Source organism: Eretmochelys imbricata, chromosome 11 (assembly GCF_965152235.1).
Source record: "Eretmochelys imbricata isolate rEreImb1 chromosome 11, rEreImb1.hap1, whole genome shotgun sequence".
NCBI classification, from domain to species: Eukaryota; Metazoa; Chordata; order Testudines; family Cheloniidae; genus Eretmochelys; species Eretmochelys imbricata.
In genome coordinates, this window is record NC_135582.1 from 45,415,172 (window position 1) to 45,434,039 (window position 18,868).

General features: G+C 41.3%; 1 protein-coding gene across 1 annotated transcript in view; it reads right to left on the minus strand.

Moving 5' to 3' along the window:
* Positions 1-9,974: 9,974 nt before the first annotated feature.
* Positions 9,975-18,868, minus strand: part of CCDC141 (coiled-coil domain containing 141) — a 141,765-nt gene continuing 132,871 nt past the window's right edge. The window contains exons 23-25 of the mRNA XM_077830395.1: positions 18,763-18,849; positions 13,276-14,162; positions 9,975-10,900 (exon numbers count right to left, since the gene is read on the minus strand). Coding sequence (XP_077686521.1) covers positions 10,639-10,900; positions 13,276-14,162; positions 18,763-18,849 — 1,236 coding nt within the window. The 3' untranslated portion in view covers positions 9,975-10,638. The remainder of the gene's footprint in view (positions 10,901-13,275; positions 14,163-18,762; positions 18,850-18,868) is intronic.

Sequence of the window (18,868 nt, forward strand, 5' to 3'; positions counted from 1 at the left end):
ATCTAGTCCAACCCCCTGCTCAAAGCAGGACCAATCCCCAACTAAATCATCCCAGTCAGGGCTTTGTCAAGCCTGACCTTAAAAACCTTTAAGAAAGGAGATTCCACTACCTCCCTAGGTAACCTATTCCAGTGCTTCACCACCCTCCTAGTGAAAATGTTTTTCCTAATATCCAACCTCAACCTCCCACACTGCAACTTGAGATCATTACTCCTTGTTCTGTCATCTGGTATCACTGAGAACAGTCTAGATCTATCTTCTTTGGAACCTCCTTTCAGGTAATTGAAAGCAGCTATCAAATCCACCCTCATTCTTCTCTTCTGCCGACTAAATAATCCCAGTTCCCTTAGCCTCTCCTCACAAGTCATGTGCTCCAGACCCCTAATCATTTTTGTTGCCCTCTGCTGGACTCTTTCTAATTTTTCCACATCCTTCTTGTAGCGTGGGGCCCAAAACTGGACACAGTACTCCAGATGAGGCCTCACCAGTGCTGAATAGAGGGGAATGATCACGTCCCTCGATCTGCTGGCAATGCTCCTACTTATACAGCCCAAAATGCCGTTAGCCTTCTTGGCAACAAGGGCACACTGTTGAGTCATATCCAGCTTCTCATCCACTGTAACCCCTAGGTCCTTTTCTGCAGAACTGCTGCCTAGCAGCTTGGTCCCTAGTCTGTAGCAGGGCATGGAATTCTTCTGTCCTACGTGCAGGACTCTGCACTTGTCCTTGTTGAATCTCATCAGATTTCTTTTGGTTCAATCCTCTAGGTCCCTCTGTATCCTATCCCTACCCTCCAGCATATCTACCATTCCTCCCAGTTTAGTGTGATCTGCAAACTTGCTGAGGGTGCAATCCAAGCCATCCTCCAGATCGTTAATGAAGATATTGAACAAAACCGGCCCCAGGACTCACCCTTGGGGACTCCACTTGATACTGGCTGCCAACTAGACACGGAGCCATTGATCACTACCTGTTGAGCCCGATGATCTAGCCAGCTTTCTATCCAGCTTATAGTTCATTCATCCAACGCATACTTCTTTAACTTGCTGGCAAGAATCCTGTGGGAGACCATATCAAAAGCTTTGCTAAAGTCAAGGAACAACACGTCCACTGCTTTCCCCTCATCCACAGAGCCAGTTATTTCATCATAGAAGGCAATTAGGTTAGTCAGGCATGACATGCCCTTGATGAATCCATAGTGACTGTTCCTGATCACTTTCCTGTCCTTGAAGTGCTTCAGAATTGATTCCTTGAGGACCTGCTCCATGATTTTTCCAGGGTCTGAGGTGACGCTGACTGGCCTGTAGTTCCCGCCCCCCCTTCCCTTTTTTAAATATAGGAACTACATTAGCCTTTTTCCAGTCATCTGGGACCTTCCCCGATTGCTATGAGTTTTCAAAGATAATGGCCAATGGCTCTGCAATCACATCAGCCAACTCCCTTATCACCCTTGGATGCAGTGCATCCAGCCCCATGGACTTGTGCTCGTCCAGCTTTTCTAAATAGTCCTGAACCACTTCTTACTCCACAGAGGGCTGGTCACCTCCTCCCCATCCCATTAGCCACCAAGGCTGGAAGCAAGTTTAGAGCCTCTTTGAAAAGAGCTCCCCACCCCCAGGTCTTCAGTAGTATAACACTCCCATTTCAATCTCTAAAGGTCTAGAGCAGGGGTTCTCAAACTGGGGGTTGGGACCCCTAAGGGAGTCATGAGGTTATTACCGGGGCGGGGGAGCGGGTGGTCACGAGTTGTCAGGCTCCACTCCAAACCCCACTTTGCCTCCAGCATTTATAATGGTGTTAAATATGGCCACACTCAAAGGCTTGCAGTGTGAAAGGGGTCACCAGTACAAAAGTTTGAGAACCACTGGTCTAGAGGATAGTGGACCTGAAATCTGTCCCTTGTTCCAGGTTGTCTTTTGCCCATCTATCACCCCAGATTAATGTAACTCTTGGATGTGAAAGGGATTTCACATTTGGAGAAACAAATGATTTCTGCAACAGGTTGCTTAAAGAAAAAACAAAAACAAAAACAAAACCAGCACAGCAGCTCTTTAGGGGGGCTGGGAGAAGCATAGAGGTTTAGAATGTTTAGATATAGGCTCAACAGAGAGGATTCATCACATGGGTCATCAGGTACCCCACTTTCCCCACCGCAACTTTAGTGATAATAAAAGTATATGAAATTGCATTTCACATTCCAGTTTGTCCATCCCACCTGCTACATCACTAATCTCTCCTGCCTGGGACTAACATTTCAAATCTGTGAACAGCAGCTCCAACTGCTAGTTAAGAAACAAAAAGTTTCTCCAGCACTCAGCACATGGAAATTCCCTGAGAAATTATGGTGTGCTGACTCACTGCTGAGGTGCTGCTCAGCCAATATTCAGTCATGGGGGAAATCCCAACCCAGGATGCGTTTTTGGCTAGTAACAGAAGCTTTATTCCAGGAACTATACAAAGGAATGCTAAAACTGCTATGGCCACCTGTTCTGGAGCACTCTTAAAACTCAGACAGGCTCTGGCACTCAGGATAACAAGGGTCAGCCCTGCATGCAATGGTGGAACTTTTTAGTGCTCAACGACACATGACTAGAACTCCTGCCCCTTGTCTATAGCCAAGCTCTATGATATAACCGCATTTGCTCCAACCCCTCAGACAGAGACAAACACCTACAAGATCTCTATCAAGCATTCTTACAACTACAATACCCACGTGCTGAAGTGAACAAACAGACTGACAGAGCCAGAAGAGTACCCAGAAGTCATCTACTACAGGACAGGCCTAACAAAGAAAATAACAGAACACCACTAGCCATCACCTTCAGCCCCCAACTAAAACCTCCCCAACGCACCATCAAGGATCTACAACCTATCCTGAAGGACGACCCATCACTCTCACAGATCTTGGAAAACAGGCCAGTCCTTGCTTACAGACAGCCCCCCAACCTGAAGCAAATACTCACCAGCAACCACACACCACACAACAGAACCACTAACCCAGGAACCTATCCTTGCAACAAAGCCCGTTGCCAACTGTGTCCACATATCTATTCAGGGGACACCATCATAGAGCCTAATCACATCAGCCACGATATCAGAGGCTCGTTCACCTGCACATCTACCAATGTGATCTGTGCCATCATGTGCCAGCCCCTCTGCCATGTACGTGGATCAAACTGGACAGTCTCGATGTAAAAGAATAAATGGACACAAATCAGATGTCAAGAATTATAACATTCATAAACCAGTCGGAGAACACTTCAATCTCTTTGGTCACTTGATTACACACCTAAAAGTTGCAATTCTTCAACAAAAAAACTTCAAAAACAGACTCCAATGAGAGACTGCTGAACTGGAATTAATTTGCAAACTGGATACAGTTAACTTAGGCTTGAATAGAGACTGGGAGTGGATGGGTCTTTACACAAAGTAGAGCTATTTCCCCTTGTTTATTTCCCCCACCCCCACCGTTCCCTCAGACATTCTTGTCAACTGCTAGCAATGGCCCACCTTGATTTTCACTACAGAAGTTTTTTTCCCCTGCTCTCCTGTCGGTAATAGCTCACCTTAAGTGATCACTCTCTCCTTACAGTGTGTATGGTAACACCCATTGTTTCATGTTCTCTATGTATATAAATCTCCCCACTGTATTTCCCACTGAATGCATCCCATGAAGTGAGCTGTAGCTCACAAAAGCTTATGCTCAAATAAATGTGTTAGCCGCTAAGGTGCCACAAGTACTCCTTTTCTTTTTGGGACTAACAGGGCTGCTACTCTGAAACCTGCCCCTTTAAAAGCAACCTGCCTTCCTTCCGCCAAACGCCAGAGCCCGGTTACAAGCAGAGCCCCGCTGATAAGCGCGGGATGAGCCATACCTTTAGCAGCTTCCGCCCTGAGAGGAAAACACACCTCCCTCGGCCCGCCAGCCCCCTCTGTCTCTGCCCCCGCGCCAAGGAGAGCCCTGAGCCTTCCCCAGCGCTGCTCCCGCGCTGACTCGCCCCGCACCCACACCTGGTCCCGCTGGCGGCCGAGAGCCGCGGGGCGCCTTCTGGAGACATTAACCCTTCCCTCCCGCCCTCTGGCCACGGGCTGACCGACCTGTTTCAACCCCACAAGATGCCACACAGCCGGGCAGTCTCTTTCACTCGCTCTTTTAATGAGCAGAGGGTTTGGGTGATCGCTACGTTTCGTAATTATAACATTGCTGGCTCAAACCCACTTTTCAGGGGGCAGGTCTAGCGTTACACGGGGGTCAGGTTTAAAACAGTCGCTCCCCCAGCGTCCGACCCTTCTGCGTGCCTGTCAGTGGTCCCAGAGCGGGGGCGGGGGGCATGCAGCCTGCCCAAACCCCAGTTCCCGAGGGAAAGGGCGGAAAGCAAAATGGTGGATTTGAAATGCTGGCTGGGATGTTTGACGCGGCCAGAGTAAACCCTTCTGCGACTAGGAGGGGTAACAAGCAATCAGAGCCTGGAGCCCTCACGCTGTTTGTCCTGAACAGACGCTAGCTGCGGTTTCCAGCAGATAGTTTTCAGAGCTCATTAGGCTCAGTGAACAGAGAGTCTCCACAAGGTCTGTTTGCCATCAGGACATTTGGCAACAATCAGCACGTATGACACCTTTGCTTGGCAATCCCAATATTAACAGTTGGAAGAGGCCCTTCAGTGTCCCGCAAAATGCGGCCTCTGTTCATTGGCAAACAGCCACAGAGAGCCTGAGTACCAGGCAGCGATTAAAAGAATCCTATCTGTAAAATTAATTGTGATTTAAATATCTTCACTGCACTAAAATAAAAGTATTTTCAAAATTTTTCTTCATCTAAGTTGCACTTCAGTCTGCCCCCATGCAGCAATACTGTAACTACTATATCGCCCAACCCATCTATTGTGTACTCCTAAAAAATAATCATTTATTTCAGGTTTCAGAGTAGCAGCCATGTTAGTCTGTATCCGCAATAAGAAAAGGAGTACTTGTGGCACCTTAGAGACTAACAAATTTATTTGAGCGTAAGCTTTTGTGAGCAACAGCTCTCTAAGGTGCCACAAGTATTCCTTTTCTTTTCATGTATTTCAGTTACTAAAGCTGGCTTATTTCTCTCTGACTTTTCTTTTTCTGGGCCAAAATTTGAAGTATTTATTTAGGCAAAAATCTCATGGAAAGCTGTGTGAATTTTGGGTGAGAGATGACCAAATAAGGACTCCACAAGTTAGTTCCATATCTAGAATTATTTTTATTAGGGCTGTCAAACTATTTAAAAAATTAATCACAATCACATCCTTAATCACTTTTTTTAATTACACTGTTAAACAATAAAATATTTAAATATTTCTGATGTTTTCTATATTTTCAAATATATTGATTTCAATTACAACATAGAATACAAAGTGTACAGTACTCACTTTATATTTATTTTTGATTACAAATATTTGCACTCTAAACGAAAGAAATAATATTTTTCAATTCACCTAATACAAGTACTGTAGTGCAATATTTTTTATCATGAAAGTTGAACTTACAAATGTAGAATTATGTACAAAAAATAACACAATGTAATAAATAAAACAATGTAAAACTTTAGAGCCTACAAGGCCACTCAGTCCTACTTCAGCCAATCACTCAGATAAACAAGTTTGGTTACAATTTGCAGCAGATAATGCTGCCTGCTTCTTGTTTACGACACCTGAAAGTAAGAACAGGTGTTCGCATAGCACTGTTGTAGCCATGCTGATGACGGGTTCTGCTCAATGACTATCCAAAGCAGAGCGCACCAATGCATGTTCATTTTCATTACCTGAGTCAGATGCCACTAGCAGAAGGTTGATTTTATTTTTCGGTGGTTCGGGTTCTGTAGTTTCTGCACCCGAGTATTGCTCTTTTAAGAATTCTGAAAGCATGCTCCACACCTTGTCCCTCTCAGATTTTGGATGGCACGTCAGATTCTTAAACCTTGAGCTGAGTGCTGTAGCTATTTTTAGAAATCTCACATTGGTACTTTCTTTGCCTTTTGTCAAATCTGCTTTTGAAAGTTTTCTTAAAATGAACATGTGCTGGGTCATCATCTGAGACTGCTATAACATGAAATATATGGCAGAACGCGGGTAAAAAACAAAACAGGAGACATAGAATTCTCCCCCATGGAATTCAATCACAAATTTAATTAACGCATTTTATTTTAACAAGCATCATCAGCATGGAGGCATGTCCTCTGAAATGGTGGCTGAAGCAGGAAGGGGCATATGAATGTTTAGCATATCTGGCAGGTAAATACCTTGCAAGGTCAGCTACAAAAGTGCCATGTGAATGCCTGTTCTCACTTTCAGGTGACATTGTAAATAAGAAGCAAGCAGCAGTATCTCTTATAAATGTAAACAAACTTGTTTGTCTTAAAAAGAAAAGGAGTACTTGTGGCACCTTAGAGACTAACCGATTTATTTGAGCATGAGCTTTCATGAGCTACAGCTCACTTCATCGGATGCATACCGTGGAAACTGCAGCAGACATTATATACACACAGAGATCATGAAACAATACCTCCTCCCACCCCACTGTCCTGCTGGTAATAGCTTATCTAAAGTGATCATCAAGTTGGGCCATTTCCAGCACAAATCCAGGTTTTCTCACCCTCCACCCCCCCCCCCCCACACACAAACTCACTCTCCTGCTGGTAATAGCCCATCCAAAGTCTCACTTTGGATGGGCTATTACCAGCAGGATTTGTGCTGGAAATGGCCCAACTTGATGATCACTTTAGATAAGCTATTACCAGCAGGACAGTGGGGTGGGAGGAGGTATTGTTTCATGATCTCTGTGTATATATAATGTCTGCTGCAGTTTCCACGGTATGCATCCGATGAAATGAGCTGTAGCTCACGAAAGCTCATGCTCAAATAAATTGGTTAGTCTCTAAGGTGCCACAAGTACTCCTTTTCTTTTTGCGAATACTGACTAACACGGCTGTTACTCTGAAACTTGTTTGTCTTAGTGATTGGCTGAACAAGAAGTTGTACTGAGTGGACTTGTAGGCTCTAAAGTTTTACATTGTTTTGTTTTTGGGTGCAGTTATGTAACAAATTACACTTGTAAGTTACACTTTCATGATAAAGAGATTGTACTACGGTACTTGTATGATATGAATTGAGAAATACTATTTCTTTTATAATTTTTACAGTGCAAATATTTGTGATAAAAAATAATATAAAGTGAGCACTGTATACTTTGTATTCTGTGTTGTAATAGAAATCAATGTATTTTAAAATGTAAAAAAATTCCAAAATATTTAATAAATTTAAATTGGTATTCTATTAACAGTGCAATTAATCACGATTAATTTTTTTAATCATGATTAATTTTTTTGAGTTAATCATGTGAGTTAACTGCGATTAATCAACAGCCCTAATTTTTATTTTATTTTATTTTTTGGTAGAAAGAAACATAAGAAGGGCCATATTGGGTCAGACCAATGGTCCATCTAGCCCAATATCCTGTCTTCCGACAGTGGCCAATGCCAGGTGCTTTAGAGGGAATGAACAGAACAGGGCAATTAGAGAGTGATCCATCCCCTGTCATCGAGTCCCAGTTTCCAGCAGGTGGATATGCAGGGACACCCACAGCATGGTGTTGCATCCCTGACAGATTTGCATGTGTTTGATTAAAAAGGAAAGCTGATCTTTTGACAAGGAAAGCAAGCATCCTGGGCCCAATCTTGCTGCCTTTAAAGCCACCGGCAAGACTTCAGGGGCTGCTGGATGGGCGGCCAGCTTGTCCCTTGGCCCACAGCGCTTTCTGTAGCCCCCATTGGCCAGTGGGAGCCACGATCGGCTGAACCTGCGGACGCGGCAGGTAAACAAACCGGCCTGGCCCGCCAGGGGCTTTCCCTGAACAAGCGGTGGACCAGAGTTGAGAACCACTGATCTAGATCCAAATATCTAAACATAAATCTACCTCAAATTTCTTTTCTATCCCATAGTAGTGACAGAAGAACTTAACTGCAAGCCCAGGTCTCCCATCTGCATGCACCTTCCTTTCCGCAAGGGGTTTGCACTTTGGCTGGGATCCCATACCAGCCAGGCCTGGTCTCCTAAAGCAGTGTTTTTTAACCTTTTTAATACCAGGGACCAGCTTGCTGCCTTCCTAAACTGTGTCTCAAGAGATCTCAAGGACTGGTGCCATACATTCTTGGGCAGTTAGCCTGCCTCCCTCCTCCCCCACCACCCACTGCAGCTATGCTGCTATTTTTAGCATGCTAGCTAGATCAAAACTAACATGTGTACATCCATCCGAGCTGGAAATTACAGTTCCAGCTGCAGTGTAGACATGCTCTAGGAGACTCAACATGTTTGCCCATATCTGCACAGAAAATGGGCTGGTACAAAAATAAGCCCATGGGTTTCAGTCTGTGGGGAAAATTCATGGTGAAAGTCAAATTACCCTCTTGGTGGGGTTTTGACTTTAGAATCCACTCAGCAATGCAATAATTCAATCTAAACCAGTATGATAAAAAGTGCTAAAAGAACTGGCGCTGAATGAGACACAGCACCTTTTCATGTAGTGATTGCAAAACTGCTGGCTTTCTGCTGGCCTCCAGAATTCTGTTTATTGTAAATGGAGATCAGGGAGTCAGGCACTGATATTTCAACAACAGGCGAAATGTGAAATGCATTACATCATGTTGGAGGGACACTTTGGTTTGTTTTATCTCAGTGCTTATTATAATGCACATGCAAGTTGGATTCTCAACGTGGTTGTTTTTTAGCAATGAACATGGATATAATCACATGGAAACAAATACAAAACTGATTTTTTCTTCTGTAAAAATTCAAACATTCAAGGGGTTAGTGATTATTAAATTAGTTTATTATAAAATGAAAGCTACATTTCCTGAAAAGTACTAAAGGGTATGGCTTGCTTACTTAGAAGAATCTTTATGAAACAACATTTACATGATATGGCTGGACTTAGGGGTAATATAAATTCTATTCATAGTATGTTGTCTTCCCCCATCCTGCCAGCTCCCCCTTTCCATGCTGCTAGGGTATGTTGTCTTGAGGACATCTCCTGTTTCAAAGTTACAAGATTTTAATAGAATTGCAGCCACTGGGCCAAAAATCCAAATGTTTATCTCTGGCTTCATTGGCCCCCTGGTATTTGAAATATAGATTCTGTTCAGATTATGTTGTACAGTCAAGAATGTAAATTTTGTAAGAGATTGTAAGTCTCCCTCCACCCCTTATAAATTTCCCACACAAGCAAATTTATTATGTGAAAGCAGTAAATTAAGGATAAAAGAAAAACATTCAAATGTTCACCTACTGCTTTTAGTGTGTGGATAGATGTGCCTAAGTTTCATAAGAAATAGCAGGAATTAATAAATTGAATATCTCACCCATTAAGTAGGCTAATAAATTATGGGCAAAGTCTTCCAGTGGCATAATTATTTTTCTTGCCTTTGTCAAAAACCTTAAATAAATTATTCTTTGAATCAAAGCTATTACACTGACACAACTATGTTTATAATAAAACAATATTTTGCTTGTCGTTATCAGAAGTGAAATGTAACATATGCAAGCAAATTCCTCTTTTGAATGTTACAGCTTTAAAGTTGCAGCTCATTTCTCATTGCAGTAGTTAAGTGAAAACTCACAGAAAAATCCTTCCTTTTCGTTTTATCGTTTATCCTACTGCACACACTAGCCAACCCTTTGAGTATATCCCTTGATCTCTTTGAAAACAATTTATTAAAAAGGAATTAAAAATGAGCTCAAGGTCCAATGCATAGAAGATTATCTGTCCCTTTTCATGTTAACAGGTGGAAGTATAAAACATCTATATCTTCCATTTAACATTTTATAAGAGAAAAAAGAATCATAAGAATTATGCCATATATGGAGGCAGTGGGTATATAGGATAGCTAAGTATATTGAAAAAGTCTTACTTTGAAAAGATCTGGTTGTCATGGGAATATTGTAAAAACAGGGGCTACTTCTCTTACTTAACCATCACTGACAACAAGGGGACAGAGCCTCAGCTGGAGAAGGTTAGCAAAGCTTCACTGACTTCAGTGGAACTATGAGAATTTACAGTAGCTGAGGCTCCATCCCCTTGCTTTAAAGTCACTCAAACAAGGCACATTTTATTAAGCAGAGCCCTTGTATTTAAACCAAAAGGTAGCCATCTGGTATATGCCAGTGCAGCTATGAATATTACAATGATGTACTGTATGGGTTTGAGTAGCTACACCATACCAAGAGACATTTAAAGTGTACATGAGAAAAATGTCACCAGAAACAACACATTTTGATATAATAAGCATCATGCTATATGCATTGATTTGAGCACCATGTTCCTGGATGCGCTTTGACACATGATCTCTACAAACAGCACAATTTGTAAGATTTTTTATTAAGTCTAAGACATCTTGTTTTAGAGTGCAAAACTGTGTCCATCATCCCAACTAAATTTTAAACTAAACATTAATATGCTAAAGGAAGATGAACATCTCATGAAGCAGTGGCATTAACAAAACATCCAGTGTGACACAGAAGCAGATTGGTACAGTTTGTGAAAGGTGCAGTGGAAGATAACTGATTTATTGTTGCCTCAGTCTGTGAGAATTAAGTCCCGGTGCTGTCAGTATCACATTTACTATGTGAATAGCCAGTACATTAGTGATACACTAATATAGATAACACACAGCATTGTCCAGTCTATTCTTGTGATAGGTGGCTTGTTACCTTTCACATGGAGGATGGCACTTGATGAGATAGTGCCGATAGAATTTTTAGCCCGAACAACATAGAGGCCAGCATCTGCATCACACACCTTCTGAATGAACAAAGCATGCTTTGTCTCCTTTTGTAAAAGCTTTAAGTGCTCATCTGCAGTCAATTTCTGGCCCTTCTTGTACCTGAAGCAGAGAGTCAGTTTTCAGGTCAGATTTACATCAGTGTTTGCTGAAGCAGAATTTGCTGATTTCAGACAACCTCTACAATAATGTTAGCAGTAACAGTAATTGCTAGTGGCCACTCCCCAATTCCCCCCATTTATACCAGTTATATTTAAATGAGAGACACAAAAGAGCTATCATGTTGTGTAATGTTAGAAAAGATACAAATGGGAGCCCTGATCCTGTGACCTGCGCTTTTACAGGCTGACACTACTATGTCGCCTTATTGGCGGCAATGGGGTTCTGCAGAGACCAGCTTGCAAGATTGGGTGCTAGGTTTCCTGTTTGAGAATTTTTGGTTTTATTTTTAAATAAAACCTTGCTAAAAAAGGGTTAAATTCACCTATGTCTAAAGGGCCTGTAGAAGATCCTATGCATCATGAAAGCCTTGTAAAGGCTGAAGTGAGTCTTAAATGATGCCCAAAGCGTCACGCAAGTCCTCCAAGGAAGGATGGTTTGGTGGCTAAGCCACTGGATAAGGACTTGGGAGACCCAGGTTAAATTCCCTGCTCAGATTCCTGCGTGAACTTGGGCAAGTCACTTAGGCCCACATCCTCAGAAGCATTTAAATACCTAGTCCAAAGAAATCAATGGAAGTCAGGCACCTTTGAGGATCTGGGCTTTAGTCTCTGTGTGTCTCAGTTCCCCTCCTGTAAAATTGGGATAAGAATATTAAAGACAGTGAGGCACCCAGATAACTATGGTGAGGATGTAAGTACCTTAGATAGATAAGACAGAGACACATACATAGAAATTTCAGCCAGAGAAAACAGAAAGAGAACATATGAGGCTGGTGTTCCTCTCACTTATACCAGTGTAAAGCTGGTGTAATTCAATTGGGCCAGGTTCTGAGCTAGTGAAAATTAGTGTAGCTTCACTGACTTCAGGGACCTATGCCAATTTACACCACCAGAAGATCTGGCCCACTGATTTCAATGGTGGTACTGCTGATTTACTTTCTGTAAGGTAGGCCCTAATTGTCTGATTCTGTAGTTTCTACATATACTACATTTAACATTGCCAACATGCAAAACTGCCATTCCTGTTATATGTCTGTTAAAATATATAAATCTGCGCAATCAAAATTGGATACAATGATTCTGGACTGACATTTTATTGTAAAAAAATCCACTTTCACTATTTTCATAAAATTGTGGCTTAAGAAATGTTCAACTTAAAGTTTATTTTGAAAAACAAGTAAAAACCCCAGCAACATATTCTTTTGTGTGTGAATCAATGTTTAAAAACTGAATTGTAAAGACATCAGCAATACCTTTTCAAAGTGTAGGAGACAGGGATTAAAAACTGATGACTGTGTTACCGATATAGGCAGAATGTACTGAGTGTTTCAGTATTTGATGTGTTTTGCAATTCTTCAGGGAAAAATTCAGATTATTAAGACTTCCAAAAATAAATTGTACTTGGTATGTGATAGTTTATGGTACGTGGTAAACACTCTCTCTCTTTGCAAATGGAAAAATGTTTCTCTATCGGTCTCTGCTTTCCATTGTAGTGCTAGGTATTGCAAAAACTTGGACTAAAATAGCTCCAGGTGCATGGACCCCCATTAGCAAATTAAAACAGAGGTTCTCTATGGGAATTTGGAGAAAATAAGTGGATGATATAGCAAGGGAATTTAGAGTTAGGTTTTATTAAAATAAACCAGCACATAAAGTTCTAAAGATTACTTTATTGTGAAATCTTCTGGACCCTCCATCACTCTCTTACAATCTTTAGTAAAGGATTTATCAAAAGATTTTTTTACTCTGAAGACATATTTATATTTCTCACTGATAAAAGTTCTTACAAATGTAATAAAAACAACCTACTTTTGATTGTTAAAAATTGTGCATAGGAAATGTGCAGCAGACAGAGCGAATATTCAGTGAAAAACTGGACTTCCTAGTGTATAGGCTTATTTGCATTCAGTCTCTCCATTTTTTGGGAAAAGGGGATGCTTGCAAGTAGCAGGCACACTGATAAGGAATTCACCTACAGTAAGTTGGCTCTGAAGGGGGAATTTTCTTTCTTAATCATTTTAAAAAGTGGAATGTTATACTGAAAAATAATATAACAGAAAAAAGTGTTTGATGTGTTCGCATTTGAAAATAAATGTTTTCTGCTCTGATTATTCATAGAGTTGACAGCAGCGATATTATTTCAAGTGGGTTAGTTGAAAACAAAATTTTCTTTGCAAATGGAACCATGCAGAAGTGTGGAGTGATATGGATAACAAGCAATGCTCTCTAATTTTCAGATTAGTACACACAGTTATACATAGTGCAATGTGTATTTCAATAGGTATATTTTAGTTTTTCTCATTATAAGCTACCCACCATGTCAGTGAAGGCTCGGGAAATCCTGCTACTTCTACTTCCAAAGTCACCGGAGAACCTTCCATGACGGTTACATTGGACAGCAGTTTGGAGAAGTTAGGCGCCTGTCCAGATAGGCTGACCATGCTTTTCTTTTCTGATGCACTTTTAATCTCTTCTTGGGGGACCATCTGCCTTTGACAGCTTCTGGTGGCGTCTGATTGAAACATGAGACCCGAGAATGCAACAGGCAAAGCATGCAGCCTATCTTGGGTTTTAGTAAAGTTATTAATGTCATGCAATTGTTCTTGTGTTTCTGTCATGCTTCGGTGAGCTTCATTGTGTTGTATATGTGTCTCACACACGTCACTCATCATGCTATATGCAGGCTTTGCATGTATTGTGCAGGAAGCAGTAATGTTTTCAGGTATTTCTGGTGAACTACAAGTCAAAGGAGATTCCACTCCAAATTTTGCATAGTGATCTATGGTAGATGGGAAAAATCTCTCTAACTCATCTGATGTGGTTTCCCTTCTATGATTTGAAGTGTCAGCATAAGCAACAGGTGTTAAGAGATCAGACTTATCAATCATTCTTTTACTGCCAGTGTTTATCTGCATTTGCAAGCTATAGGAGCTGACATGCAGACTATGAGAACTACAGCAGGGCTGCTCTTCCAGATCAGCTTCAGAATGTAGGAGGTAGGATTCAGGCATCTCAGAAAGCAAGGGCAAAGAGATATCATCAGGTGATATACATTTATATTCTTCCCTGGAGGGCATTTCTTCTGCCAGGAGCTCAGTCTGTAAATTATCCTCTTTGGCAGAAGGAGACAGCGCCATATCCTGTGAAACAAAATCCTCACCAGCTGGGCAGACAACTGAAATATCAGCCAGTCTCGTCTCTTCCTTAAAAATAGAACAAAAAGAGAGAACAAGTTACTGTAGCGCACATCCATATTTTCATACACAAGTTAGTAAAAATATTTGGAATATTACTTCTTATTAAACTTAATCCACTCTGGGAAGCAGGAAGAAATTCATGTGGCAAAGAATCACTAGCAGAAAATTTGCAGTTAGGTAACAGGAGCTCCAAACAGCATGCATACAGTCTGAAAGGAAATACAATCTGAACACTTTATATTTTTATTGATATAGCACCTAATATCAATGTACAGGCTTTTGTGTGAACAGGTGTCAGCCAGTAGATTCCCTGTGCCCTGTGTTTACATGGGTGTTTGTTAATCTGCTACTGCTTTGTGAGTGGTCACCATAGTAACATAGTATAGTATCTATTTCCTGCATGAGTTTGACTGTACCATTCCTTCTTTATTATAGTAAAGTTACTGGGGCCTTTGATTCTCTTGGGAAGAAAGTGGCTGGTTGCAGTTTGTGGGTTTAGGAGCTAGAACAGCAGGTTTAAGGAATTTTTAGAACATTTTAAATCTTTTTGTTTTCTGGTCAGTTGACTCAGACCTTGCCTGAATCATTACTGGGAGCAAAAACATTACTATTATTTTAATATTATAAGCTCAGGTCCAAATATAGATGAATTTTCTCTAATCATATTCACATAAAGTAGTTGCACATGGCACATGATTGCACAATTGCAGCTGCAAACCAGCATGGATGTAGGCCTGGTCTACACTTGAAAATTAGGTCGGATTAGAAAATCCACACCCTTGAGTGACATAGTTAAGCTGACCTTAGTCCCTGTGTAGACAGCACTAGGTTGACAGAAGAACTCTTCCGTTGACCTAGCTGCTGCCTCTCGGGGAGGTAGATTACCTATGCCAATTGAAGGAGAGCTCCTGTTGGTGTAGGTAGGTGTTTACAATGAATCTGTGCCACTGTAGCGTTTCAAGTGTAGGTAAGCCCTAGTCTGGTTTATTTAATTGCTTCTGTGCCTGGATCTGGCCAGGACTTTGTACAATGGCAACTGTGAAAGGTGCAATCACATACCCATCCATCCCAATAAAGTACATTTGAACCAAAGCTCCAGGAAGGTATTTTGAGAGCACAATCCCTTTCTTGTTGTCCAGTGCTGCTGTTAAGCTCTGTACAAAATATTTCATCAATCAGCCAAGTGTATTAATTGAATGTATAGGTCTCCAATTTTCTGTCACCTATCTCCATCCACCACACATATTGTCACTAACAAATGAGCACATGAAGTTGAAGGCTGTGGTGATTCACTACACAGACACATCAGTCTCTTTTGGTGAACTGACTGGAAAAAGCAGGAGTTCTACTGCTTTTATTCTGCCTGAAATGATTAATTTGGTCATGAAATGAAGTGGGCTTGGAATTCATTTTCTATAAACATCCACCATTTGATGAACTCTCACCTCACAAGTATCATTTAAAAGAGAATAGAAAATGGGTGTGAACATGGCAAATAAAAATTTCAGTTCTTAATTTGCTGAAAAGTATGTGAATGGATTGCCCCTGCTATTCACTCAGATCTAATCAAGACAACTACATCTAGCCAAGATGTTAGGGTTGGAGATATTGTCAATTGTTTATTAGAGTGGTGATTAATTGCTAACTGGACATATCAAACTCATTTGACCTTCTGATATTGTCACATATACCTGTTTCAGCTTCAGTCCTGCCCAGCCTTGCACATCATTAAGCCCTGAGGCTGTATCTGGGTTCCAGAGACCAAGATCAGATTCTATGTACTCTATGTAGTACTTCAATAGCAAAGTTAGACTAACTGTATTTATTAGACCAGAGTGAGAACCTCCTGGAAGAATATTAAAGCCTGAGCAGGCATATTTTAAAATGATAGGGCTAAGTAATTTCTAAACAGCTAGTCTCCAAGCTCTGAATGAAATCAATGGCCCAGGTCCTTCACCATAGTAAGGCTGCTTTGTTCCACTCCATCTATATGAAGTGACCCCAAAGTAGATATAGCCTACCATGGAAAGGCCACACCAACAAAGAGAATCTTTCAGTGGCATACAGCAGTTAGCCTAAAAGGCTGTGTAGCATCAGAAAAGAGGGTGTATATTGGGCTTTCCTGAACCCCAGCAATCTCCAGCTGCTGTAATGGCTGGTAGATGGGTTGACTGGCAACTGGAGTAAATTTGAGCATCCTTGAGGCTGCTCTAATTTATAGTGGCGATTTGGGCCTGGTGTGCAACAGACCCAGGATTGAGGAAGTACGAAGGTGTGTATGCCACAGCAAAGGACCAAGAGCATTATTTGGAAGGCTGAATACTAATACTGAAATAACTGAATGGAACTGAGTCCCAAAACTTTAGGTGAAATCCTAGCTCTACTGATGTCTATAGCAAAACCTCCCACCGATTTCAATTGAGTCCCTATTTCACCCTGTAATTAAAAAAGGGAGCCCAGGCAACACTTGGTATTGGAAGGGGAGTAACACACAGTATGTTAATTAAGCTTATTTCCAGTTCATCAGCAGAAAGGAAGCCTTTTGTTTTTAAACAAACAGAGCTTATTGTTAGCTGTGTTGCACCAAGACTTCACACAAGTTAGCTTGTAGCATTCTTCATCCATATTGTCAGATTGCCAAACAGAAATCTTAAACATTATCCATTATCAGCTATCCTGGTTTTCTTCTTCTTTTTTTTTTTTTTTAAATTTTACTTGAATTTACCACCTCCCACCCTGAGGAATATTTCACATTATTATGGTGCTTTATTTACATGTACTTAGATGAATCAGGATCCTGAGGTTCCAATCTGTTCTTTATAGTAAAGAAATTAATACCAGTAATTTAAATATTTCTCTTGTATTGCTTGTCCCACTAAGTCCCATATTTAGGCACTAACAATTTGGGAGTTTTCGTATGCAATTTCAGTATGTCCACTGAGTAAAAACAATTTAGCCCATTAAGATGCGTGAGCATGTATTGTAATTCTTTGAGTCAGTCCTACTTGGTTCCATCATGCATTATCATCAGCATGCACAGTATTATTTGGTTATTTATTTCTGATCTCTACGGCATGTAACTCAGACAATAAAAAGGTGACTGAACTGTTTTCAGGTGAGCATGAAGAGCAGGCTGATTTAGTGTTGTTGCATATTTGATAAAGAGCCTTGTACCAATTGCACCACAGATTATGTATGACTTGTCACCATGCTGAACTGCTGACAGCTGTAATTGTGTTTCATCACATTTTCATTAGAAGCCTGCTCTGCTATCATTTACACTGACACAAATCTGGAGTAACTCCTCTGACTTACTGGAATTACTCTGGACTTACATCAATGTAACAGAGCAGAAACTGATCCTAAAGATCAGTCTGTCAGCGTTTCAGCATCCTCTGTTAATTACTCAATTGTAGGGCAGAAGTCCTACTAGGACTTTTGAGACTAGGGCAGTGTGACAGGCTGTACCTCGGGGGAAAACCCTACACCCCCATGTTCATCTTTATAAAATGATTGTGTGGTATCCAATGCAAAGTTTGTCATGTTGGGTGTCTTTGGAAGGCTCATAATGCACTGAGCATGGTTGTTATAGTGATGTTATAGTAATTGTTACAGTAATGTTATGGTAAGGTTATAATTTCATGTATATAGTTATGAGGCTTAAAATGTAACCTCATGGCTTAAAGCAAGCCCATGCAAAAACTCTCCAAGAACAAAGAGGCAGTTCACACCTCGGCAGGGCATGGATGCGACAAACCCAGCCCAGCCTCACAGGAACAATGGACACTTGCTCAGGCAGCAACAAAAGAATCTGTTAGATCCTGGAGGGAGTCACCCCCTCCCTTGGACAGTTTGGGATTGCAATGAGGTAATGCTCACCTGACTCTGAAGGGGCGGAAGGAGGGAGCCAAGAGGAAAGAAAGGACATGATAAAAGGGAGAGACATTTTGCCATGCTCGCTCTCTTCCGCCTACATCTACAGACATCACTACAACCAAGCGACTGAACCACTGATCAAAGGGGAGAGCCTGGCTGAAGAGCCAGCCTCTGGTGAGAAGCATCTAAGTTTGTAAGGACACTGAAATATTAAGATCAGCTTAGAATGCATTTTGCTTTTATTTCATTTGACCAAATCTGACTTGCTATGCGTTGACTTATAATCACTTAAATCTACATTTATAGTTAATAAACCTGTTTGTTTATTCTACCTGAAGCAGTGCATTCGGTTTGCAGTGTGTCAGAGACTCCCCCTGAGTACATGGCTGGTACATATAAATTTCTTTGTTAAATTAAGCTTGCAGCGTCCAGTGGGCATAACTGGACACTGCAAGATGGAGGTTCCTAGGGTTGTTTCTGAGACCGGAGATATTGGCTAGTGTCATTCGCTTGCAAGTAGGTGGGAGCAGCTTACATGCCAGAGGCTGTGCGTGAACAGCCTAGGAGTGGGGGTTCTCACCGCAGAGGAAGGTAAGGCTGGCTCCAGAGTCAAGGATTGGAGTGGCCTAGCAGATCAGTGGTCCAGACAACACCAGAGGGGAACGTCACAGGGAGAATTTGCTTACGTTTTGATTTTTAAAAATTAAATGTCAGAATGAACCACAGATACCTTTTTAAGATGGGCAGTGAGAAACATACTGTTATTTTCCGTTTTAATTCTGATTTCTGGACTTTCAGTGAGTGTATCTGACTCTACCTACAAGGAAAAGAAATTA